Below are 25416 nucleotides of genomic sequence, written 5' to 3'. Positions count from 1 at the left end.
GAAACTCAGCGGGTTTTTTTTTTTTTTTGTCTCATATATTATTTAAACAATTTAATATGAGATGAAATAGCCAGGAGGCGATCGTTTCATTCCCAAGGTGTGCTATCGATCATAAACTCATTAATTGTATAGTAACCTTTTGCACACAAGCGTTCCTTAATAATTTTCTTAAATTTGGCAACAGAGGCATTTTGAACGCTTTCTGGGATCCTGTTGTAAAACCGTATACATTGCCCCACAAAGGAGTTACTGACTCTATGTAGTCGAGTAACAGGAGTAACAAGTTTGTGTTTGTTCCTTGTACCAATGCTATGAGTATCACATTTTCTCATGAAATCATTAATATTTTTTCGTACATACATAACATTGCAGAATATATATTGAGAAGCAACAGTCAATATCTTGATTTCTCTAAATTTATTCCTTAACGATTCTTTAGCTCCTAGGTTATAGATTGCGCGAATAGCCCTCTTCTGTAGCACAAATATAGTATGGATAGCGGCTGCGTTGCCCCACAGCATAATACCGTATGACATTATACTGTGAAAGTAACTGAAATATACTAAGCGAGCCGTATCAACATCGGTACATAATCTAATCTTTTTGACCGCGAATGCCGCAGAACTCAGTCTACTCGCCAATCCGTTAATATGGGGGCCCCATTGCAACTTGGCATCAACAGTAAGGCCAAGAAACTCAGCAGAATCAATTGGATCCATAGATTCCCCGTTAATGAGTACATCGGCTTTTACATTATGTACATTTGGTGTACTAAATTTCACAATTTTTGTTTTATTATTATTAAGCCTAAGATTGTTTACGCTAAACCAATGTACTATATCAGCTATAGCATAGTTTACGTCGTCGTACTGTACCTGTTTTCTATTAATTTTAAAAACTAAGGAGGTATCATCAGCAAACAATACTATATCATGTTTGTTCCCAACAAGAAAGGGCAAGTCATTTATATATGTGAGAAACAGAAAAGGTCCAAGAATTGATCCCTGAGGGACCCCCATACCAACTGAGACCCCAGGAGACCTATTTCCTTTAACGTCAACCCTCTGAATTCTATTGTTAAGATAAGAAGTCAGAAGGTCAAGCGCACATTCTCTAATTCCATAGTGATAAAGTTTCCTGACCTGAGTCTCATGTTGAACACAATCAAAGGCTTTGGATAAGTCACAGAAAACCCCTAAGGCATCCCGTGACTCCTCCCAGGCTTCATAGATATTCTTAATAAGCTCGATACCAGCGTCTGTTGTCGAGCGACCCCTCGTGAATCCAAATTGTTTACTATGAAGCAGATTATGTTTGTTAAAATGTTCTAAAGTGAGTCGCTAGTTATTCTATGTTTTAACAAATTTAGGTGAGAACTTGACATTCGTTAAATGATCCATGTCAGAAAACTTCGATTCAACTTCAGAGAATTTTAAATCAAGTAAAAGGCAGACACTGACATCAAAATTTATTAATAAAATATTTTTGTACTAACTACTAACTAGCCCAATCTGCTTACAATCTGCTCACTGTGCTTAAGCATTATAAGAACTTGGATAATAGTGGTTTTCTGGTGATCTCCCTCTTCCCCAAAATTTTTATTAAGAGACCAACTGTGGCGTTTCGCTGATGTTAAATGACGAGCTTAACGATGAGCCGCCCGCGGCAATGACACGCTGCAAACGCGTCTTTTACCCCGCTGCACCCTCGTTTAAAACAGATCTGTGTACAATTTTAGAAGCCGTGACCGTAAGTGTTATTCCATTTAACATATTGGCCGAGGTCGTCTTGTGAGACACTCGGACGCACACGCTGAAGAGCTATTTTGAAGTCTTGCACAGTTACCGGACGAACCTGAAACAAAATATAGTACAGTTTGATGTATCTCAAAATATTTAGGAATTGTTATCTGATACAACCAGAAAGAGTTGTGACTCCCAGTTTATAATCGGTCCTCGTATGTTCTGCTACCTGATCCCTGTCAATGGTGACGATCTGCGACAGAGGCACGGAGCGTATCGGGCCCATCGCGGCCTCCGAGCAGAGCGACTTCATGTCGGCGCCGGAGTAGCCGTCCGTGAGGCGCGCCGCGTCCGCCACGTGGCTCGCCGACAGCTCGTGCTGTTCGCTCCTCAACAAGTTGCTAATTATTTGTTTGCGTGCCTGGAATAATATACTTATCAAATTTTAGCATATATGGATTCAAATCAAATCAAAATATACTTCATTCAAGTGGGCTTTTTCAAGCACTTTTGAATCGTCATATAACAATTAAGTGAAGCTACCACCGGTTCGGAAAGTATATTCTACCGAGAAGAACCGGCAAGAAACACAGTAGTTACTCTTTTTCAACATTTAAAAAAAAGTACAGTCATGTTAATTAATACAATTATTTAAATTAATATATCCTGCCTGGAAGTCAACAGGATTATACTGAGAACATTATTCAAGCGATTTATATATATTATTGTTTTCTTTCAATCACACCACTAAATCGTTTATTACGAAATATATTATTCGACATATATTTTCGTTTGTTTTTGGTTTTTTTCGTCTGACAATGAACCATATATTACTTGAGTTAACTATGACGACTAAGCAATATATTTTTTTGCAAAAACTAATTCCAACCATCAATTAAGGGAAATGTTGAATATACACTTGTGATGCAAACTTATTAACCAAAATTATTATTCTAATTATGTTTTCGTTAAGGTTTCAATATTTTAAATACAAACTTCGAAATCGGGCAGCGGGATGTACAGTCGTTTGACAAGGCGCCGTCTCGCCGCTTCGTCCAGCTCGTGCGGTCGGTTCGTCGCGCCCACTATCAGAATACGATCCTCTTCACCTGTTGGCCAATTTTACACTTAGCTTACTTGCTACTATAAATAATAAATATATACATGAGTAACGAAAAAATATTGTTAATGATTACACGATTTCAATTACAACTAACAAATAAGATCCTATGGATTTACCACAGCAATCAATTAAAATGTTGCCGTCGTTCGATTCCTACACAAGGCAGATATCAATTACAAAATTAAAAGGTTTGATCGTTAAACAGCAAAAACTCACCAGTAGAAGCGCCGTCGAATTGCACCAGGAACTCAGTTTTGATCCGGCGACTTGCCTCGTGCTCGCTGTCGCTTCGCTGACTCAGCAGCGAGTCGATCTCATCGATGAAGATCACCTAAACATGGGAAGACGTCAGCTACAAAGGCACTTGAGCAGTCATGTCAGGAGGCAGCTCAGGGGGCGCTGACCGCGGGCTGGCGCGCGCGCGCCACGGCGAACAGCGCGCGCACCATCTTCTCGCCGTCGCCGATCCACTTGGACGTCAGCGACGCGGCCGAGATGCTGAAGAACGTCGCGCGGCACTGCGCCGCCACGCAGCGCCCTGCACACACGCACACGTCACACGCACACGTCACACGTCACACGCACACGTCACACGTGCCTCACGCGCTCCACGAGGCGTCTTAGGATATTTTCAATTTTTCAGTATCAATACCAATGTTTTCCTGCGCTCATTTGGATTATTATTCAGTCCGCCTTCAACACTTATAATAAATACTTTTTCAGTCAAAACGATTCAGTGAATTTTTAATCCGTGTATGTATAGAAGTATGACTTGATAATTCGTACATTCGCCAAGACCCTATTGGGCTATTGCGGGCGGATAATAAGACGGTGGTGAAAACTTAAAAAAAAACGCGAAAGAGATGTTGCATATCCTGTTGCTTATATTGTTCCTAAAGAATCTAATTTTAATTTTGAGATTTGTCTTTGCTAATGTTACGACTGTCCCTCGACATCTACGGCGTAAAGCGGATCGCTCACCGATCAAGGTCTTGCCGGTGCCGGGCGGGCCGAATAGCAGCACGCCGCGCGGGGGGCGGCGCAGGCCCGTGAAGATGTCGGGGCGCAGCAGCGGCCACACCACCGCCTCCTGCAGCACGCTCTTGGCCTGCTGCAGCCCCGCGATGTCGTCCCACCCTGATGATTAATAAATAAAAGTAAAAAGTAAAGTAACAGCCTGTAAATTTCCCACTGCTGAGATAAGGCCTCCTCTTCCATTAAGGAGAGGGCTTGGAACATATTCCACCACGCTGTTCCAATGCGGGTTGGTGGAATGCACACGTGGCAGAATTTCGATGAAATTAGACACATGCAGGTTTCCTTACGATGTTTTCCTTCAACGCCGAGCATGAGATGAATTATAACACAAATTAAGCACATATATAAAGTGGTGCTTGCCTGGGTTTGAACCCGCAATCATCGGTTAAGATGCACGCGTTCTAACCACTGGGCCATCTCAGCTCAATTAATAAATAATAATAAATAAATATGAGACAACATCACATACATTACTTTGATCCCAATGTAAGTAGTTAAAGCACTTGTGTTATGGAAATCAGAAGTAACGACGGTACCACAAACACCCAGACCCAAGACAACATAGAAAACTAATGATAATCTACATTGACTCGGCCGGGAATCGAACCCGGGACCTTGGAGCGGCGTACCCATGAAAACCGGTGTACACACCACTCGACCACGGAGGTCGTCAAAACGTCGATGATTGGTGGTTTGATGACATTAGAGAGACAATTTATTCGCTAATTTGTTTTTAATTTAGATTCTTTATATCAGAGATGTTATACTCAAACTTTAAAGTGAGTAGGAGGCTTTCTAATGATTCATAGTAGAGACTATTGATAATAAAATAGTACAAAGCAACATTTTAAAGTTTAATATTCATGTGAAATAATGACAAAAACCCAATACCAATTGGAGATCCTTTATCAATTATTTCACTTTCAATCAGTTCTATCATTTTCGGGTCAATGTGCTTTAGTCGCTCATCTGTTATAACAGGTTCATTGACCTCCTCCTGTTTTTCTCTGCAAAAAAGACCATTTTGTAAATTTATTGTGATATTAGTGAAATTACTATTTTTTTTACAAAAATCTTTGATAATATAAATAATAAATCATGGTTTAATAATAAAAGGGTGATATTTTGAAATGATTTAGTGGCTATAATCATCAAGTTTATTTTTGATTATAATGTAAAACACCTTGACATTTGCCAAATCTTTTCCAAAAAAAAAATCCATTCATTCATGCTAAAAGAATATAAGCTTATAATTATGCCAATGATTTTTAAATTAACCAATCAACTTTATTATATTTAATATTTTCATTCTGACTACCACAAGAATGGGTTATTGATATTTGATATTTTAAAACCAGGGAACAGAAATATAATTGAAGAGATTCAATATTTGATAAGTCCATGACCAGACGAATTAAAGTAATTTATTTTAAATATTTAAAAATAAAATCTTACTGAGCCCCAAGCATTGGAGAAACAAATTTGGCCTGAGCCTTTCTTGATGCGCCCAGAGTGCGCCGAGCTGCTGGATTAGATGCCAATAATGTTTCTCTAGCAGTTTTAAATGTTATTTTTGCTACTTGACTTTTATGAGCTTTGTCCTCGTCAACTTCAACATCATTATTTACTAATGGCTTTTCTATGTCCATATCAAATTCTTTACTGAAATTTCTATCCGATACATTATTTGATGTAGGCACAGTTTTCTTTGATTTCAAACGTCCAAACTTATGTTTTGCGAGCTTGTCATCTCCAGATTTTGATTCTTGACTAGAATTCTCAGAATACAATGGTCTAAAGTATGACACTTCTGACTTTTCTTGGGTAGGTAAATCAACTTTACATATGCATTTGGTATGCATAATATTTATTGTTTTATTTTGTTGCAAATTTTGATTTATACTAAGACATTTACACTTTGGTAAAGACTTTTCAAATAACATTAATGGATCTGGTAGTTCTCTGAAAATATAAATTTTTAATTGTACATATCTTCTATTCCATTTTATTACAGATGAGTGATTTTTAACATTAATAATTAAAATGAAATTTATCACACAATCCTTACCCCAGGGATGTACTCCAAGATTCGATCTCAGTACAGATAGAGCTGTTTAAAAGTTCCTTTGCAAAGCCTATAAGTCGATCTTCATTTTTGTGAAATAGTTTAATGTTGGCTTGCCATGCTTCTTGCAAAGAGATAGTTGATGAATTGTTGGAGCAACTAAAATAAGTTTGTCTTCAAGTGTATTTTTAAAATAATTTAGCTCTGATTATTTATGGGAAATTCAGTGCTGTTTGTTAAATAATATTGAATAAGTAACATTTAATCTAGCATACCTGGTTAGAGATTTCTTATACTGATGGACAATTTCTGCATTTATTAAAGACACGTTAGTACCGTCACTCGATTCAGATTGTGATAACTGCATTGTTTTTTAACTTGTAGTATTTACAGTTTTATCTATACTTATATTACTTTCTTGTTTCTCTTTACAATTTAAATTGCATTTAGGCGGCAATTCATGAAGTCACGACAACAGAAACCAACTTAATTTTTTTTGACAACTGACTTTGAAATATAGATTATTAATATACTTTAATATGTCATGTAAGTAATTTTATAGAAATCAGTATATGAATTTTACTAATATTTTCTTATTATTGAATAAGTTACACATGTACTTAACAGTTTTCTTTTAAAAATATGAATTACCATTTTAAACGTCATATTTCCTTTCAATCCGAACGTATTCGCTTTTTTTTTTTAACTCAAAAGTGATCTTGTTGAACTGTTGAAGTCTGTTGTCAAATCTGATTACTGAAGTCAATAAAATTATCAAGTTATTCATCATCAAGCTTATATTTTTTAGATTATTTTACCAAATTATCTGGTAAATTATTTTCAGTATTATAGTGATTATAGAAATTCTATAAAAAATTGAATAATTACAAAATTCAACAAAAAAATTAGCGCTTACTTCAAATACCAAACATGCCAAATGTTTAAACGAGATGGGTTCGAAACCGCAAATATATCATGAAAAACAAGTAAAAGAATTGTGTGCATTGCATGCGTTGAATAATTTATTTCAGGTGAGTTTATTATAGTTTTAAGAGGGTAAGGCTAAATTTATCACGTGAAAAACGACCATGAATAACATTAGCCGACAAGCCAAAGTAAACAAATTGGCTTGCTACGGTCATTAGATTTTAATTATCACCTCGTTATATTTTCGTTACTTTTAATTCCGATAAGATATTAAAGAGTATTTAAATTAAAATAAATTACTTTTTAATATGTAAAGTACAACTGATCATTTGAATATCAAAAAATATCGATAATGGCGGTATTTTCCCTATTTGCTTATTTTCCTAGTTTACTTTTTCCTTAAAACAATAACTGTTTTGATTTTTAGACAAGGAACACATTTTCGAAGTCAGAATTAGACACAATTTGCAGTAGGCTATCTCCAAATGTATGGATTAATCCTCACCGATCTATGCTGGGTCTTGGCAACTATGATATTAATGTAATCATGGCTGCTCTTCAGAAGAAAGGTTGTGAGGCTGTGTGGTTTGATAAAAGAAAGTAAGACACTTTTTTATTCAGGCATGTTATTCATTAGTAGATAAAGGCTAGTCTTATTCAGCCAAAGTACTCCAACTGTGTCAGTGTCTGCAGCTACATGTACATGCAACTTTCCTGACAATTTTCCTTTACCAGTGAGCACAAGACACAAATAGAGCATATGAACTGATATTAACTGATGTTTAGATATGAACTACACTGCAGTATTTGACTACATTTAATCCCACAACCTTATGGATAAAACTAGGTTCAATGTATGTTACAATATTGAAAAATTGAAGAAACAGTATGTGAATCCATGCTTTATACGTAACGGTTAATCTATCAGTAAATTTAAAGTAATTGTGTCAACCAATCATTGTTAATTATAATTCTATCTGTTGTAACAACTGTCGCTAAGCTTACAAATGTAACAAAACTTTTTCATTATAACCAAATATTAAAGATTTAATGATTCTTATGCCTATTTGTCTTTTGTCTTCAGAGATCCTGGATGCTTAGACCTCTCAAATATATGTGGATTTATTTTGAATGTGCCGTCAGATTATAAGCTGGGTTTTGTAATGTTGCCTCTTCGACGACGGCATTGGATCACTATCAGACAAATACAGGGCAACTTTTACAATCTCGACTCTAAGTTAGATTCACCGCAGTTAATAGGAAGGGTATGTAAATAATGTATTTTAGAGAAGATAAAGAATTTTTTTATGAAGTCATTATATTTTTAAAAATATCCATTTCTTGTGGTTGAGAGGCATGCTATTTAAATGTTTTATATACACTAAAAAAACTGCTACAAATGATTTGTTTGATTTTCTTTTGTGTAGTTTGTGCTGAATGTCATTTTTGCTTAAAATTTTATGCACCTAGTCATGCATATAAATATATCATTTTTATTAAATATATATTATCTAATGCATGATCAATTCAGTTATGAAGATATACCACATATCACATATTCATTAGGGTAGTTGTACTTGCCTTATTAGATATTTGATAAGAGGGCAATGATGCTGTTTTAATAACCAATTTATCTTATGTCTAATGTTCCTAATTATAAGAATCTTATTTTTTATCCATCCATTTGGTCAGTTCTATCCAAGCAATAAAGGTAATGAAATAGAAAAATTAAAAAATGAAGATTGAAAGACAAGAATACAGAAACTTGTTTTATTCAATTAAAAATTAAATAATTTTAAATAATTGACACTATTACTTAAAAAAAGGGAAATGTTTTTTCTTATAAAATGAATCCCTTCGAAAATTACCATTTATTTGTGCATAATACTTACCTAAGTTTTACTTCACTATCTTTTTCAGAGTAGTGATTTAATAGCATATTTAAAAGAGCAATTAGACAGCAAAGAAAAGGAATTGTTTGTGGTTGTGAGTAGAGAGGTTGAAGAAAAACAATTGTGGATGCATCAATATACACTGAACAACCGAGGGCAGGATACACTTTCCAATCAGAAGGATTATGAGCCGCAATGTGGGAGTCCAGATGATAGCCTGTCTTCTGATTACAACAACCGTGATTCTGAATGTCTGCGGTTAAATGAGGTCAGAAACTGTTTTGTTAACAATGAAAACTTTTAAGTGCTTACACTGCACATTGGTTCGGTTGTGTGTTTGTGTGACTAATCAACGTAAGATATTAGTAAAGTGATAAGATTTTGACATCTATTATTTTATCCATATTTAGTAACTGTTACTACACCGTAAACAAATTAATATTTAAAAAATACAATATTACAACAAAGTCATAGTCATATGCATAATTATGTAGATACTCAAAGGAATATAATCCAAAGTTCAATTTTAAAATATTGTATCTAGATATACATACATATGGGTGTTTTGCTATGAAAGACTAAACTACTCCGTGTTTATAAATACTATATTTATTATGTACTTAATTTTGAAAGTTATTTATAAATTATAAGTTCTTTGTTTCTTGTTATTATCATTATTTTGTTTATTTTTTTTAAAGTTGCATTTAATTGAATTGTTGAATATTAGTTAAAAATTACATAACAGATTCTCATTTTGAATGAGAGCAATATAAAGGCCTAAAGTAAATTAGATCTCTAAGGGACTGAATATTTTGTAATTCTAATAGACATTTATGTATATTTAATAGGATGTAATATTAATATCTATAGTCGTAAATAAAATTATTATTTACATAATATTTTGGTCAGTTCTATGCAAGATGTTTCATTGAAAGTGTATAAAAAATATTTTGATCTTGTAAAATTTGCTATCTATATTAAAAATAATGTTTGTCAATCAATTTTAGTCGAGTAGGTTTTGAACAAGTCAGTTTTGAATAATCAGGTAAACAAATTAATATGTAGATACAATCAACGTAAATATTGGTAAAATACTAATTGAATAAGCAACTTTATCTCTATCAGTTAGACACTTGTATACTTGGAACCAATAGTTAATACTAAAAATATTTAATGTCAACATGCTGTGAAATTAAATACTTATACTCAGATAGTTATACATTATTATTTTGTGTAATTAAAAGTACTATGTCTTGATATTCAAATTATTTCAAATACAATTGAATGCCTGCTCTTTGCTTAATAAATGACTTCACTTCAGCTAAGGAGATAATTTGAAACACCTCACTGCTAGGTGATCCAGGTTTGTTTTTCTATTAAAGTATCTTTGTCATGCATGCACTTTTTCTATTTTTTTGAATATCATATATGAGATGAATTTTAATAACAACTTAAGCTTATTTCGATTCGAAATCTTTTCCTAGAGATCGCCTGTTGCGTCTATTGGGTTTGCTCGGCTTCATGAATCATTACTTGCAAGTAAAACGTTAAATTGACTCATCAATTTTAATTTCACAGCATAATATGAATTCAATATAACGCCAAATACTAACCAAAATTCTAATTATAGCATATATTTACATTCATACTACTGACTTCAAGTACCTAATAGCACACATATATATTTTGTTGGCATTGCTCAAGCATCACAAAACGGGATTGTAAAATTTAATGTTTTATAGTAAACTGTTGCACTGGTCTCAGATTTCTAAGTAACTCAGATGTACCTAATTTTAGTTCATCGTATTTATGTTTTTATTTTGATATTATTATTATGTCCAAGTATGTTTTTTGGTGGTGGAGATCTGTGTAAGCTCGACGTGTCGTACTGTCATCCTTGGTATCATCAATGATCTATAGTGGAGCTAGAATCCCAAGGCTTGCAGCATATATTTGTTGGAAGGATTTACGTTTCTGATAATGAAAATTTAAATAAATTATAATTTGTAATGTTATAGTATGGAAATTGTAATTAATAAGTAATTTAGTTTTTTTTTTTGGGAAAAATATTATTTTACGCCCTCGCTCGTTCATTTAGTTAATCAATTTATAATAGACTGTAGGATTTTTATTGTGCGAGTAATCCACTGATAAAATACGGACCTCTTATTTCTTTGGATATGAGGTTTTATACTCTGGAAATCATATTCAACTTTCCAATTGTCACAAAAATCCTTTGTCTAGTTACATACAATTTTATATATTATAGCATAGTATATATTAACTGTTTCTTCAATTTGTAAAGATCTTTACGTTAACATAAACGGTATTTTGCTATTTCTTACTTTAATTATATTTTTAAGGCCCTTTCATCGCGTCTCCTTTTTTCAAAAGGCCGCTGATATTATTCCAAATATGAAATCATACCTACCACAAATTGATTAACAAAAGATTGCTAAACAACTAATAGTTAAATAAAAATATTATAATGTAATATAAATAAATATTAATATTGGTATTGATCGAGTTATATAGTACTAGATTAATTATTAATTACAATTTCTAAAATATAACATTACAGATTATTATTATTTGTTTATACATTATATACGGGCGGTGGTGACCACTTATTATGACTTAATCCAACTATTAGTACCTATGTCTTCCTGCTACAAAATTAAGTAGGTATCATTTAATAAAATTAATCTATACTTTTAAAACGTAATCTCGATTTAATTTTAATGATTGTCGCCCAAATATATTAATTTTATAACTCATTTCAATCTTCTAAAACCATGGAGGGTGTAGAGAATTAGGCTACACACATATTAATGCATTTCAAAAATTATAAAACACGTTTCAAAATGTTATGAAACATTAACAAGATAAATATTTTCTTTTTTTTTACTTTGTTTGACCTTGAATATATATGCTAAGAGAGAGAGGATAGACGCCATTTTATTGTTAAAAACAAGAAGCAATACTTTTTTACATTTTTAGACGTATAATTGTTTACGTGTAATAATTTATAGTTATTTTGTAAGTCAGTGTGTGGTCAGTGTCTGGTTTGTTGTGTCTGTGCCTGTAATATAGGCAGCTGTGAATTCTGTCACCATTCTGTAAGGAAAGAATTAAAATGTATTTCGATTCTTATATCTTTTACTCTATATTGTTGTAAATAAATATTTTTCCAAAAGCGTCCAATTTTATTTACTGAAAAATATGCATACGCGCGTTTCACCATTTGTTAAATATACCCATATCCCTTCCTACGTATTTAGTGCATAGAAAATAAGTAATTGAGTCGTGGCACACAGACCGTATTGTAACGTTGTGATTGTAGTTTCTGTGGCGGGTGTGGTGTGGTGGTGTGGTGCCCCATAGACACGCAGCTAAGATACAAACACAGTAAAGTCTCTGAAGTGCTGTGTTCTTGTTTGAAGAAGTAGTAAAAAAAAGGTGCGATGTAGACCCTACCTTGAGGTTTGCTTTTGGCTTATTATGAAATACTATATACACTCGAACTCGAACTATACATTCCTAATAGATATAATCGTCAATTTTTTTTCGATAATTTAGTATTATATTTACTTATACTTTAAGGAGAGAAAGGAACAGTCTGTTGTATTAGCGGGTGGTACATTTACAGTGTAAGAAGTTGTTTGTTTCTTGCAGCGTTAAAAAAGTACCCTTTGGTACCATGAAATTATAAAAACGAATATCAATAAATAATTAGTTTATTTCAGTCGTTTGATCTTCAAATTCGGTACAATTGTTGTTTTTTGAAAGTATAAGTCGGTCGGGGTCGAGTCGGAGCTCCTGTATTATGGCGTATATCTGTGCTCGCAATCCCGCTTCTATATCCCGCTGTCGTCCCAGTACCCACATGCGATCTGTTTAATAAGGAGATTGATGTTGATAGCAGATACAATTAGAAAATTTATAACTAAATATGCAGTTTTGTGCAAAGTGTGATTTGATGTTTAAAGATAATCGATAATCAAATGAATATTTTAAAAAGTTTGTATACTACAAAAGTAACAAAGAGGTTAAAAAGAATGATTGGAGAATATTTAAAATAGCTGGAAAATACGTACCAGAGTGAGCGACGCTAAAGTTAGTACAGGACCAGACAAGCGCAAAGCGGTCGTAGTCTGTGAATAATATGTTGTAGTGTCCGGCACCGGGCAGCATCCGACCTATGATGTACGGCATCCGGTTGTTCAACTTGTACCTGAATGAGGACGAGCCGTTGTGGCTTGGGATGCCTATGCCGTTACTTGTGGAACGGTTACCAGACCTACGGATTGTTTTTTATAATTCTAAAACTGCGGTACACGCTACTTTGATCAAATATAATAAATAGAAAATAAACATTATGTCGGACCAAATGGATTTATGTATAGAAAGAATTTGAAGAAAACACATACCATCTATTGACAGTGCTGACTGTAATAAGTAAGAAACCTCGCTCGTTGAGCATAACGTTCAATTCGGTGCAGCTCGCTGCGATCTCCATCAGATGGAAAGATCTCTCCACTTCGTACCACGTACCTGTCATCTAAAAGAAAGTTATTGTTATTGTATATTCGAAAAAAAAATACATCAATCAGAACATAATAGGTACGTATCTAGAACTTTTTTTTTTCTTTTTTGTGTAAATATTTGGTGCACTCATCCATTTCGGACAACATGATAAAATGATTAGTAGTTTTTTAAATATTCATTTACTTTAAATCTTTTCTTAAAACTCTCAGCTACTGATTCTTAATGCCTTCCCTGACTAATATTTTTGTATAATTGTTATTTATTATAATAAAGGTTTAAATTATTTCACTTTTTTTTAATTACACAAATCAAGATAAAATTTCCAACCGTCATTAGCATTACGGCAAAGGATGGGAAGATTGCATAGCGATTTCAAAATTGGATGACTATAACTTATTTTTTTGTTCCGTAATATTTTATCGTAAGACTCATAATAAATTCATCAATATTTGATATTCTAGCGATACGTCCAATTACTAACGTAAATGGCTTTCAGACGTACTACAAGTATTGTTTCCTTATAAAAAGACTAATATATGACTAATAAACGGTTTTTTTTCATATGAGTAGACAATCCCGTTGTTTATTATTGATACTTTAAATAGGTATCGTTTCAGTTAATAAGTTCAATGACCATTTTTGTAAGTGCATTAGTTTTATTTCATATGAATATTCTAACTGCCTAAATTTGTATTAACATATATAAATAATAGAACGTAGGTATTTAAATGGGCGTGTAATATCATTAAATACCAAAGTATAAATATTATTTCAAGACATTAATGACGTAACGACTGTTTGAATTAAGTAGATATTTATATTACGTATATAAATATCTACTCCACAACGAAGAAAATATCTTTAAACGAAACGTTTTTTTTTGGTAAGTATTTGTTATACCTTCCATTGAACTTTTTTTTTAAATTCTCGAATTGAATTGAGTGAATAGAATTTTGTACTGAATATAAAATGGGGACCATTTTCTGAAAGTGCTATTAGTTAATTTACGCTTTACAAGTAAGTATGTGTATAAAAATAACAATACGCGTACGTTATGTGTAAACGTTTAGTAATGATATTAACATGCAAAAGCTACCGCAGTGCCCGCTTGAGGGTTAAGGTCGACACTCTATGATTGTTAAGTATAAAAATATAGTAGGTATTTTGTAGTACGCAATTTATTTACCTTTAAAATAATTGTAAATATACGAACATAGACGATAACTTAAATTATATTTTCAAATATTTTTTTTTTATATTTTATGGTCAATATTAGTTCTGATCTGCAAATCAGTATTAAAATGCAGATAATCTTTTTTTATTATTTCAAGTTAATTTATTTCTACTTACCCGTCTAATATCGTAGTTAGGGAATTGTGGATATATTGGACATTTTCCTAATCCAGTACTGATCACAGCTTTGAAGATCGTGCACAGCAGTATGAAGTGTATTCTATTAGTGCCCTGTATCCGGAAGTCACCCATGGCATTTCACAAACAGAATTAGTGAAGAAAAAAATAGTATTACTTTTTAAACGCACGCCGCGGTCAGTGTTTTGTAAACAGTGCGCAGTATTTGTAAAATGGGGGTGCGCAGTTGTAACCGCCGCGGCCGTTCTTCACACTGACCCATTCGCGTCCGATTTAATGGATTGTTATTCATACACATTTATTCTTTTATAATCAACGACAAGTGACCGCGGCGACATATCGATCGACGTTGCACTATGGTCGGTTAATTTTAAAATTTCCAATAAGCCGATTAATGATGTTTTGTTCGGTTATTTTCTAAAAAAATATCATGATTTTCGGTGTAATGATTGTTAAGCAACGAACTGAGCGAATAATTGGCGCCATCGCGAACATCGTCGACACATCCCCACGTCGCCTGTAAAGGTCTCGTTAACACGTGGTGGTTAAAATTAACATAAAAAGGCGCGATAAGTGACAATGCATAAGTTATTACAATGTCGACGTGAACGTGAGTTACGTTATGAAGCGCACTCCTCCACTAGCGAACCGCTAAACCAGACAAGACAACAATATCAAGTTCAAATGAAACGCAAAAGTAACCACAACATTCTGTTTATTAAATAACAATATTTACAACATCGACAAATATCACCATTGCTGATAAAATCACTTATATACAAAATAATATATATCTATTATACATTAATTAAGCGCGTATGTAACGCGATATATCCATATCCCGCGCAGAGGCTGCCAGACGGGTATGTGAGCAAACGCTCCCGGTAGGCAGGTGAGTGCGGATCACCATTTGATGTTGAGCGCGATGTCGTTGCGCTCGAGCGCGTGGTAGGCGGTGTGCAGCAGCGCGCGCGCCTTGTCCGAGTCGCGGCCGTGGAGCCAGTCGGCGTACAGCTGCTTGGCGAGGCGGCTGGCGGCGGGGCGCGCGCGCGGCAGCCCGCCGTACAGCGCGCCCAGCCGCGCCACCACCTCGCGCCCGCTCTCGCCGCGCGCGGGCCGCGCCTGCGCGCCGCCGTTGAGGCAACCTGCGCAGTGGCCAACATATTACATTTCTCCTTGCTGGTACTAACAAAATCATTATGATTGACTGATGACCAATGGATTTTTTTCAATATATCGAGTATAAATTATTCTAGAAACATCCTTTTTGATTCGACAAAGATGCGTAATAACTCGTCAGACGCTTGTACACACCTGAGGGGCACGCCATGACCTCCACGTAGTGATAGGGCGACTTGCCGCGCTTCAGCTTCTGCACCAAGTTCTGTATATTGCGGAATCCGTTCGCGATCGCAAACCGTAAAACTTCAACGCCATCTTTTTCAAGTGTCACCTCACGGAAATCTGGATTTCTAGAATATTTGAAACGAATTATTTGAGCTATGATATATATAAACGTTTTTCGGTGAGATTTCGATCAGCAGAACTATTCCGTAACGACAAACTAGAAAATTAACGAAAAACACGATTGTTAAAATCAAATCAAATCAAAATAAACTTTATTTAAGTAGGCTTTTACAATCACTTTTGAATCGTCATTTTACTATTTAGTGAAGCTACCACCGGTTTGGAAAGTAGATTCTACAGGAACCGGCAAGAAATACAGTAGTTACTCTTTTTTAACATTTAAAAATTCAAAGTAATGTTTGTTAAAGTGGGTCAGAGATAAACGACATCGACTATGATATATAATTATATCATTAAAATATAGCAGACGTCAAAATAAACATTATAACGATACAAAGTGATGTGTTGATGAGTTGTTACAGCATAGTATTGCAGCTAATTAACTCCTTGTATACCTAAAATGTTAATTGGATGCTATTTCACTTAGTAATTATTTATTATGATTCAGTATTTGATAATCGATCATAGCATGCGCGTTTTAAGAAGTTCTAAATATAGTTTTATATATACAAAACGAATAGCAACATAATTTGTACATAATGAGGTTAATGCATTGAATTAAAATGTTTCTACACAGTTTAGTTCATCGAGTACATAAAACAATAGAAGTGTATTTGGCAACAGATCGCATCATTCGACCCACGATCTATGTACCATAGATAATACGTTTAAAGATAATAAATAAAAAATCAACTGTACCTACAAGATAAATTCATAGTCCAAACAACATACCATTTTCAGAGACAATAAAAAAAATAGAATATTTTTTTGCTTTAAATAAACTGTTTTTCTATACTGATAACAAACAGATAGAGCAAAGGTCTATTTGGTGATGATTTCGTTAACACATGCATTCCATACACAGGTTATAATAAAATGATACGAAATGATTATATAAATTAGCAAAACGCCCCGGCTTCGCACGGATACAATTTTTAAAAAAATAATAACATACTTTATAGTCTTTTTTAAGTGGGTATAATCAGAAAAAATGCTTCATAAATTTTTTAACAATACTAGTGTAGGTAATAAGTTCTCGCTAGCACTGTAATTAAACTAACCTTAAATTCTTATAAACCAATTGTGCATTTGTCTCTCCAAAAAGCTGTTCAGCGGCATACAGGAACACGTGATCTGCGTAACCTCCAGAGCCCGAGCCGATATGACTTTTCAAGCCTGGTGCTTCAGAATCATCCCACGGCCAATCCAAGTTGGTACCTTCAATCTCAGATAATGATCTTCCACTGTTTTCCAGCATTTGTTCCAATTCGACTGTGTACAAATAAAATTATATTTATTTATTTTATACTTAACGCAAAAAAACACTATCTTCGTGCAAAAAAAATCGTAGCAATAAAGTTTTATTTGTTTCTTTAATTATACGCAATTGCGATTAATAATAAAATAAGATAAAATCGCAGACACGCAGACGCTGTATTTCCGTTTTCTGTTGTGTCGAAAAATGTCGATGGTCCGTAAAATACAGGATGTGCAAACGGGTCATCTGATGGAGTGGAAACACTGCTCATGTACTTATAAATGTTAACGTTACGAACCTTGGAAACGAAGATGGTATATGCCCTGTGTCTGCAGTTACACTGTTCAGTTTATAAAACTAAACACATTGAAAAAAATATAGTGTGTTTATTTTTAGCCATTTTGGGTATTTGGTGTCAATACTTCGGCAATAACTGTGCCATTAAAATGATTTAAATTGATTACAAGTTCATTGTAAATATATATTATTAAAATCATTTGCAACTATGAAAATTAAACTGTGTCCAATTGGAAAAAGAGCACCTATTCAAAATCAATAGCAATTTCTTAATTTCTCTTACTTGCAGTGATGACACAGTCCACATCATGACAGCTCAATACTTCACTATAAAAATCTTCTCTAGACGCTTCGAGTTTCTTGTCATAACAAGGCATGAAGGTAACATGATACACTTCACTGGGATTCAGCTCTCGCTTGTTAGCCAAGTACTGCTTCACTAGCGAACCCATTATCTGCTGTGGTGATTTAGTACTTGAAATGTAGGGTAAGATGAAGTTACCATGAGTCTTTTCCGCGTAACAAACCCAACCTTATTGGAAGAAAAACAAATATGGTTTTATAAATATGCTATTTTACAAACCAGAATTTTACCTTCATGTTTATGTTTTCTAGAAGTTTTAAGTTTTATTATTATATTTAATTACTTTATTATTTATTTTATTCTTTTATAATTTTATATGTATATCTTGCATCCTAGATTGTAATTGTGTAAAATATACCAAAATCTTCAATGAATTTCTTATAGTTATTGATTTATTATTTCTTTTTAATTATCCTTACCTGGACAAGAACTAGCAAGCATTGGTAGTTGTTTTGCAGAAGGATCATGCTGGTGGTTTTGGTAACGCTGTAAGAACTCCTGCTGTGCTTCTAGTAGAGACAAGTCTTCAGCAACTGTCATATCTAATACCAGATCTGCTCCAAGACTCTTGAAATATCCTATAAAAGATTGATAAGAAACAGATTGTTTGATAAATGTTGAGACACAAAATTGAAATTGGTTGAAGACTTGCATGTAGATGAGTTATATTGAAAAGAAAGTTGCACTGAATGAAAGACATATTTGGAATCATTTTATTATATTTTATCATAACTAATTTCTGTGTCTATTAAAATTGGTAAAATATATTAAGCTTAACAAAATCTATTATCACTTATAAATCTATATAACAATTTTCAAAAATGGACATGAATTTAATTGTGCATAAGTGGCAATTTGTATTGATGATTGAGAACACTGCAGTAATACAGGTAAGACTGAAATATAACATATCAAATTGCATCAAATCAAATGTAACACATTTCATTTGATTGACAGGCAAATATTTATTTACTTAATTTATTTATTTAAAAGGTACATCAACGTCACAAATATTCAGCACTTATAAATAACATATAAAACAAAAAAAAAATTAGGACCTGATATGAGTGACAATTACAGATGTACACAAAATTCACATAAAGAAAAAAATAAAACTTATTGTCTACCTGTTGAATTTAAGTAATGATTAAAAATATATATTAAAGAAAAATCATAAGACCTAAATAATAATAAACAAAACAAATATGTAAAACTACAAATAAAAAACCACAAATGAAAAATAGAACAATTATATCTTAGGAACAGTACAGTGATAAAATGTGACTACAGACGAAATTTTTTATTGATAGATTTTATTCTTAAATCTGGGCAAGGCATCAGAAAATATGTCAAGATGCGGTGAAAATATACTACTATATACTGTTATCAACAAAAAGAATGCATTTATAACTTACCAACTAATTTTCGTGTTGCTTCTTCAGGGTCTAATTTATACCTGGCAGCTAAAGACAGTGTTGGCTGCACAGATAATGATATTACAACCAAGGTTACATCTCGCGTTACACCTTGAGTATCCGTATATTTTCTTTCAGACATAACTCTAAAAATGAAAAAATTAATTAAAAAGAGATTGTTGAATAAAATTGTATATTAAAAACAAAACAAACCTACTTCAAAAGTTCTTCCTGACTCTGTCTAGTTACGAGGACACTTTCAGCCGATGTTATGCAGCCACTACAAGCCAGGCAATCTGCAAGTGTTATTTCCACTTTCTGCAACTTCTGTTCCTGCCCAGTGGACAGGTCAAAATATCCATCTTCACCTATTTTAATTTTTGCGCCTGTTTTGGTTTTAGTCTTTTCTATTTTCACTGGTTTTATACATTCCTAAAAACAATATCACTTGAATGAATAATTGTTATATCTCCACTCAATATATTAAATATTTCTCTAACTATTAGATTAATAGGATAATGGTTTTTTTTTTAATATTTTAACAATACGCTAAACTTAAAACAAATAAACAGGGTTAACAACTTTCCAGAATAAATATATTTTAATCCCATAGAGATGAAGGTAGTATAAGTACTGATAAGATTTAAGAAGTGTCTTTGCGATGTGGTATAAAGTTAGTCATATATTATTAAAATTGAAATGATATAGCTATTACAACGAAAGGTTATAGTCACCTGCGATGGAGTTATGAAATCGTCTAAATCTGTCAACTGCAATGCACCACTAAATCGAGAAGCCATATTTTACAAAACATAAAGTATTCTAAATTACTTTTTTATTCAATGTGTAAATGTATTTTATTTACATTACACCAAATAATTTCACAGCTGATTCGTTTTCATTACATTTAACGTCCATGTGACGTTGACATTATTTTGTAAGGTTGCAAGTTTCTGTCTTCGAATGACTTGGAAAATTTGAGGAATTCTATATGCGCAATAACACAAATTAAATAATAAAAATAAGCAATAGCGAAAAATACTCACGTTTAGAAATAACTGCTTTGACTAACACAACTGTAATAATTTAAGGTATTTTAAAAATACACATATAACATTTATTTTGATCTATTAAAGGTTAAGCAATTAATGACCTAATGGGAAATGCAGGACATAAAAACAATTATTTCAAGTAAATATGTAAAACAATAATATATATGGAAGCAAAATGCGTGAAACAATGTTTATGTGCTTTAGGTGGACACCTCTCACACACATCTCTTATACAGTCTTACTTTCTTTCCGCCGCCATTCTTTACTTCTTTGTGGGTGCATGTCGCGAAGACATAATACCTACTTCTATAATTCATTGTTTTTCCGTATGCAGTACAATGTAGGTATACATTGAACTTGCAAAAAAGGGATATATTTATTACTTTTTATACGTTTTAAATTCATTCAATAGCAATAATAAAACAAGCAATATCAAACCTAGCATCCCTTGAATTTTTTTTGTTATTTTAACGAGGCAGTCTAGTGACCTTCTTAATATTTGCGATGCAATAATGAATCACTACTTACGACTCCAAAGCATTGGAACAGCGTAGTGGATTATGTTCCAAACCCTCTCCTTAATGGGAGAAGAGGCCCAGCTGTGAGAAATTTACAGGCTGTTACATTGCTACTTTTTTTTTATTTATAGTAGTTATAATAATTTTGAATTGGGGGAAAACGAGTAATTCAGCATCAATTGGTGTAATTTTAAGCTGCAATCTTTTATTGCATTTACTTGGTAAATGTAGTGTAGGTTTTATATGAATTAAATATATTACGTACATCGAAATCTGAATGTTATAACTAGTACATTACCTACTGAGTACTGAGGTCTGAGACGAAATAATATCACTTAAAGTACTCAATTGCATATAATTATAGTACATTATAAAGTGTTTACTGAAATAATTTAGTTACAGTTTAATTATAGGTCGTTATCTGAATAGGTGCTAGTTAATAATTAAAGTAGTTTTGGTGATCTTGGTCCGACAAAATATTTGTTCCCACGGTTGACCTTGGCAAGCACTACTTGTCAAAAATGGTCCGGCAGAAGCGAATATTATCTAGATTCAAGTTTGATTCAAACTATTGAGAAAAATCAATCGCGTCTTTCCGCCCGCCTACGGTTTCCAAGGCGACGCGTAAACAGTAGGGAGACGTCGCGACGAGCGACGCACGTCTGTTTTTTCAATACGAGTTTTTGTTTTCAATTTTCGTGATATAACTGTGTTTTAATTAAAAATGGCTGAAGAAGGAGCAGCTGCGGGTGGTGCTGTGACGGAAAAAGTGGTACACACGTATCCTTTAATAAGGGTAAATTAATTTTATTATTCTAAAATCTGCAGTACCTATATAATATAATTTGTATTGATTTTATTTACAGGATGCATTCACATTGTTTATCATAGTACGAATCAAAATACAAACAAGGCAAGGTCCTATGTTTATTAAAATTATGCATAAATATTGTGTCGCCTTTGGCCTACTCGATTATTTTATATTTTTAATTATTTAATTAAAAAAACGCACCTTCGTTTATTAAATTATAGATTAAAATAAAAAGACGTAGATAGTTATTGACGCGTGTATTACAATCGTCGATACATAAAAAAAAAAAATCATCTGAGCGAAGATCTGATTTCGGATCAGCATATTAACGCCACTCTTGCGCATCGGCTTATCTCCGTACACCGTGACATATTAAATTACTACATTCTAAACAATGAATGATGGTCACGTTATAATTAAATATTAGATTTGTGACATCGAGATTGATTGAGATTTAAATAACGGATTTCGTGTGGTTAATTATTATATGTAACTCCTCTTTTCTGTTAGGAAGTACCTACTTTATATTACATTACTAAAAACATGACATTATTTTAGAATATGTACACTACCTTTATACAAAAGCGAAATACCATTCACTGATTAAACACGAAATCTCAGGCTAAAATACCTACAAGCTAGAAAACTGTTCGGTTGCTTTCTTATAGGTGTAGACATTGGTTAAGTAAACTACACACTTACACTTATTCACTTAGGGTTAAACGTCACCCTTGTCGTAGATTCAGCTAGTAAACCTACAAAATTGTAAAATAATTCAATGAATACAATTTAAAGTGAGATAAAAGTTTAAATGTTAAATTTGTGGCAGTAAAATCGTCATCAATCATCAGTTAACAGCCGCGATGCATTAAGTTGCAGTACACAATTGGTTCTGTTTGTTTTGGCAGGTGGGCCGTCGCATCTCACGTCTGACGATCGTTAACAGATCAATAAATAGATGCTAATCATAATATTTTAACGTTATATGTGATTTGAGATACTTAAATTAGATATGAGTTATTGATACCTTTATGAAAATATAAAAAAGTATATCAAAGTATCGATGCGGCTCGTCGAATACTTAGTATTTGAGTTAAACATTATTTTATTTTTAGTAATTTTATCACGAGATTCAGTGGCTGTTAATGTTCCTACTGTACGTCTCCTACTTCCTCGTGGAGCTGTACGACTCCGCAATGCAGCTATTTGGTAACATTCTTGATCTAAATCTGACTCATCAATGGTTTTTTATTACAGCATACAGACATGTCCGAAGAGATGCGGATCGAAGCTGTTGAATTATCAGTGACAGCTTGTGAAAAGTTTTCCCAGAACAATGAAATGGCAGCTCGTATGGTTAAAGAGTCCATGGATAAAAAGTTTGGTCCAGCTTTCCACGTGGTCGTCGGCGAGAGTTACGGTTTCGAAATAACTTATGAGTGCACAACAATATGTTATATGTATTTCGGCGGTAACCAGGCTATTTGTATTTGGAAGTGTTCGTGAGTGACATTCTTCCTTTTGTAGAAATATTTTCAAAGATTCGTCACGTTTGCCGACTCGGATCTAACTGGTCTCTTGTGCTGAAACTAATATGAATACAATGTAATTATTCAGACGTTTATTAAAATTTTCTGTGCTTTAAAAGAAAGAATTCACTGTCCTTAGGAAGGAAAACATGATTATTTTAACACTATTTCAACAGCATATGAAAAGGAATGTAAAATATCGATGTCGTATATATCCCTCTAATATTAAAATTGCATTTTGATTGTCCTTTAACGTACTAATGTTTTAAAACATAAAATATATTTTTTGCGTTAAGCTAAACAAATAAGCCGATCGTATAATGATGTTGATATTTCAGCATATTCTGTTTACCATATGAAAGGTACTTAAAATATGCTCAAACGGTCAATATTTTAAGTTAAAAAATAATATATCTCGATTCCATATAAATTTTATGTATTAAAAAATCAAATATTAAATAACATATTAAAAAAAATCACCATAAAAGTACCTTCCTTAAGAGCTTAGCTCTAATTAAAATGTTTTGATTCACAAGATCAGCATGCCAACCCCTATCTTACGCTCGGTTATCAGGGGTGGTATTGATCGAAGGAAACAAACTTATAAGCTAAGTATTAGATAGTTATGTCGCGACTAAGAATATGAAGTTATATTAACGCTACTTTTAGAGATATGTTCATTTAGTTTTATTTAAAAATATATGTTTGTAGAGCAAACAGTCAAGATAATATATACAAACAATAAATTGAAAATGTCTAATCAGCCGCACTATTTTACTATTCGATGTTCAAATGAAGTAAAAGATAAACAACTGTCGTAAAAAAATATAAAGTAAATTAAAAACTTAGATTTTAATAAAAAAGCTTTTGTTATTATAAAGAAAAAAGTTAACAACCGTAATATTATTTAAAATCTAATAATAAATATTCACAAATCAAGTGCATGAATTGTAACACAAAGAACGTCGAAATTCAATTTCAAAATCTATTAGAATACAGTTTAAATTACAGTGTCAATTGTGAGAACACCAAGGAAACAAATATAATGCCAAACTACAGTTAATTAACCTTGAAAATTAGTTTTAAGTTCGGGCCTCGGCAACAATCGTTCTTGGAAAAATGATTCTGTTGTCATGTTAATGCGGATACCATTACAGTAGCTACTTTGGAAATAATTTAGTCAATTACCTTTGACTATGAAACGTAATTATATTTGAAGGAGCTTGAGATTTAAAGGTCATTTAATGCCATATTTTTAAACGTAACAAAAGTTTTATATTTACACTAATTTTAAAAAGAAACGTTAATACCGTATGATTTTCTTTGGTCAATGTAAAGAAAATAGAAACGAGCTAACAAAAAATAGCTGGTTATAACTGCTGTTTATTATGTATAATTTTTGAAACGATGTACAAATTGTAATCAAAGCCTGATGACAAACATGGATTACAGATCCTTGTGGAACTTTGCCTTTATCTTATAGATAATATATTTATACGGTTTTGCATGTAATAATAATGGAATACTTTAGTACTTGAGAGGAAAATAAATTATATTATATTTCAAGAATTTGTGTTTTATTATATGACTCTGCCCGCGACCTTTTACGCGTTTGAATTTAACAAATAAAATAATTATTGTAGCTTAAGTTACTCCTTATTATATCAGTTAACTGCCAGTGTCCCGTCAAAATCGTTCCAGCCGTTCTAGAGATTAGCCTGAACAAACAGACAGACAAAAATAATAAAAAATGTTATTTTGGTACATTTACCGTGTATAAATACATATGCATTGAGTTAAAATGGGCTATTTTTAATATTACAAACAGACACTCCAATTTTATTATTTGTTTATTGGGAAACAAACAGTATTACAGTCAATCAATTGAAAATAATTCATACAAAAATAAATACATAAACCAATTAAGTTTCCACCGATT

General features: G+C 32.9%; 5 protein-coding genes across 6 annotated transcripts; 2 read left to right on the top strand and 3 right to left on the bottom strand.

The window, feature by feature from the left end:
- Nucleotides 1–1455: 1455 nt before the first annotated feature.
- On the bottom strand, nt 1456–6457 carry LOC124533849 (fidgetin-like protein 1). 2 transcript variants are annotated; one of them, XM_047109387.1, is made up of 10 exons: nt 6244–6457; nt 5972–6142; nt 5359–5865; nt 4795–4910; nt 3847–4002; nt 3270–3403; nt 3082–3196; nt 2739–2851; nt 1972–2163; nt 1456–1854 (listed from the first exon to the last, which is right to left on the bottom strand). In XM_047109387.1, exons 1-10 carry the CDS (start codon nt 6333–6335, stop codon nt 1735–1737), a joined length of 1716 nt encoding a protein of 571 aa, XP_046965343.1. In that variant the 5' UTR covers nt 6336–6457; the 3' UTR covers nt 1456–1734. The 2 variants fall into 2 exon arrangements, with proteins under 2 accessions (XP_046965343.1, XP_046965344.1); XM_047109388.1 differs by having other exon boundaries at nt 5972–6127.
- A 252-nt stretch (nt 6458–6709) lies between these two features.
- On the top strand, nt 6710–11986 carry LOC124533615 (josephin-1). Its single transcript, XM_047109011.1, has 4 exons — nt 6710–6999; nt 7323–7495; nt 7980–8160; nt 8816–11986. Exons 1-4 carry the CDS (start codon nt 6919–6921, stop codon nt 9089–9091), a joined length of 711 nt encoding a protein of 236 aa, XP_046964967.1. The 5' UTR covers nt 6710–6918; the 3' UTR covers nt 9092–11986.
- A 522-nt stretch (nt 11987–12508) lies between these two features.
- Nucleotides 12509–14990, bottom strand: LOC124533735 (apolipoprotein D-like). The gene is made up of 4 exons (XM_047109187.1): nt 14686–14990; nt 13218–13348; nt 12885–13087; nt 12509–12680 (listed from the first exon to the last, which is right to left on the bottom strand). The coding sequence occupies exons 1-4, from the start codon at nt 14818–14820 to the stop codon at nt 12520–12522; spliced, it is 630 nt and encodes a 209-aa protein (XP_046965143.1). The 5' UTR covers nt 14821–14990; the 3' UTR covers nt 12509–12519.
- Nucleotides 14991–15404: 414 nt separating this feature from the next.
- LOC124533770 (probable cytosolic Fe-S cluster assembly factor GL21135) lies at nt 15405–20515 on the bottom strand. Its single transcript, XM_047109278.1, has 8 exons — nt 20302–20515; nt 19785–19999; nt 19568–19713; nt 18572–18730; nt 18072–18320; nt 17295–17505; nt 16021–16178; nt 15405–15851 (listed from the first exon to the last, which is right to left on the bottom strand). Exons 1-8 carry the CDS (start codon nt 20365–20367, stop codon nt 15610–15612), a joined length of 1446 nt encoding a protein of 481 aa, XP_046965234.1. The 5' UTR covers nt 20368–20515; the 3' UTR covers nt 15405–15609.
- Nucleotides 20516–21727: 1212 nt separating this feature from the next.
- LOC124533881 (dynein axonemal light chain 4) lies at nt 21728–25025 on the top strand. The gene is made up of 2 exons (XM_047109434.1): nt 21728–21933; nt 23206–25025. The coding sequence occupies exons 1-2, from the start codon at nt 21862–21864 to the stop codon at nt 23452–23454; spliced, it is 321 nt and encodes a 106-aa protein (XP_046965390.1). The 5' UTR covers nt 21728–21861; the 3' UTR covers nt 23455–25025.
- Nucleotides 25026–25416: the final 391 nt, after the last annotated feature.

The sequence above is a fragment of the Vanessa cardui genome, chromosome 11 (assembly GCF_905220365.1).
Source record: "Vanessa cardui chromosome 11, ilVanCard2.1, whole genome shotgun sequence".
Lineage (NCBI taxonomy): Eukaryota > Metazoa > Arthropoda > Insecta > Lepidoptera > Nymphalidae > Vanessa > Vanessa cardui.
Note: the sequence above shows the minus strand (reverse complement) of the source record. Positions and strands in the feature narration are given on the sequence as shown.

What these genes read in the sequence shown, in the direction of transcription:
- LOC124533849 (XM_047109387.1), bottom strand. Translation starts at nt 6,335, where the DNA reads ATGCAGTTATCACAATCTGAATCGAGTGACGGTACTAACGTGTCTTTA. An exon ending in TCTCCAATGCTTGGGGCTCA is followed by an intron (nt 4,911 to 5,358) that starts GTAAGATTTTAT and finishes TCTTTTTTGCAG; the next exon opens with AGAAAAACAGGAGGAGGTCA. An exon ending in CGCGCGCGCGCCAGCCCGCG is followed by an intron (nt 3,197 to 3,269) that starts GTCAGCGCCCCC and finishes TCCCATGTTTAG; the next exon opens with GTGATCTTCATCGATGAGAT.
- LOC124533615 (XM_047109011.1), top strand. Translation starts at nt 6,919, where the DNA reads ATGGGTTCGAAACCGCAAATATATCATGAAAAACAAGTAAAAGAATTG. An exon ending in GTGTGGTTTGATAAAAGAAA is followed by an intron (nt 7,496 to 7,979) that starts GTAAGACACTTT and finishes TTTTGTCTTCAG; the next exon opens with AGATCCTGGATGCTTAGACC. An exon ending in CACCGCAGTTAATAGGAAGG is followed by an intron (nt 8,161 to 8,815) that starts GTATGTAAATAA and finishes TATCTTTTTCAG; the next exon opens with AGTAGTGATTTAATAGCATA.
- LOC124533735 (XM_047109187.1), bottom strand. Translation starts at nt 14,820, where the DNA reads ATGGGTGACTTCCGGATACAGGGCACTAATAGAATACACTTCATACTG. An exon ending in CTAACTACGATATTAGACGG is followed by an intron (nt 13,349 to 14,685) that starts GTAAGTAGAAAT and finishes ACTTTCTTTTAG; the next exon opens with ATGACAGGTACGTGGTACGA. An exon ending in CTTTAGCGTCGCTCACTCTG is followed by an intron (nt 12,681 to 12,884) that starts GTACGTATTTTC and finishes CTTATTAAACAG; the next exon opens with ATCGCATGTGGGTACTGGGA.
- LOC124533770 (XM_047109278.1), bottom strand. Translation starts at nt 20,367, where the DNA reads ATGGCTTCTCGATTTAGTGGTGCATTGCAGTTGACAGATTTAGACGAT. An exon ending in AGCAACACGAAAATTAGTTG is followed by an intron (nt 18,731 to 19,567) that starts GTAAGTTATAAA and finishes AATCTTTTATAG; the next exon opens with GATATTTCAAGAGTCTTGGA. An exon ending in TTGGTTTATAAGAATTTAAG is followed by an intron (nt 16,179 to 17,294) that starts GTTAGTTTAATT and finishes CAAATATTCTAG; the next exon opens with AAATCCAGATTTCCGTGAGG.
- LOC124533881 (XM_047109434.1), top strand. Translation starts at nt 21,862, where the DNA reads ATGGCTGAAGAAGGAGCAGCTGCGGGTGGTGCTGTGACGGAAAAAGTG. An exon ending in ACACGTATCCTTTAATAAGG is followed by an intron (nt 21,934 to 23,205) that starts GTAAATTAATTT and finishes TTTTTATTACAG; the next exon opens with CATACAGACATGTCCGAAGA.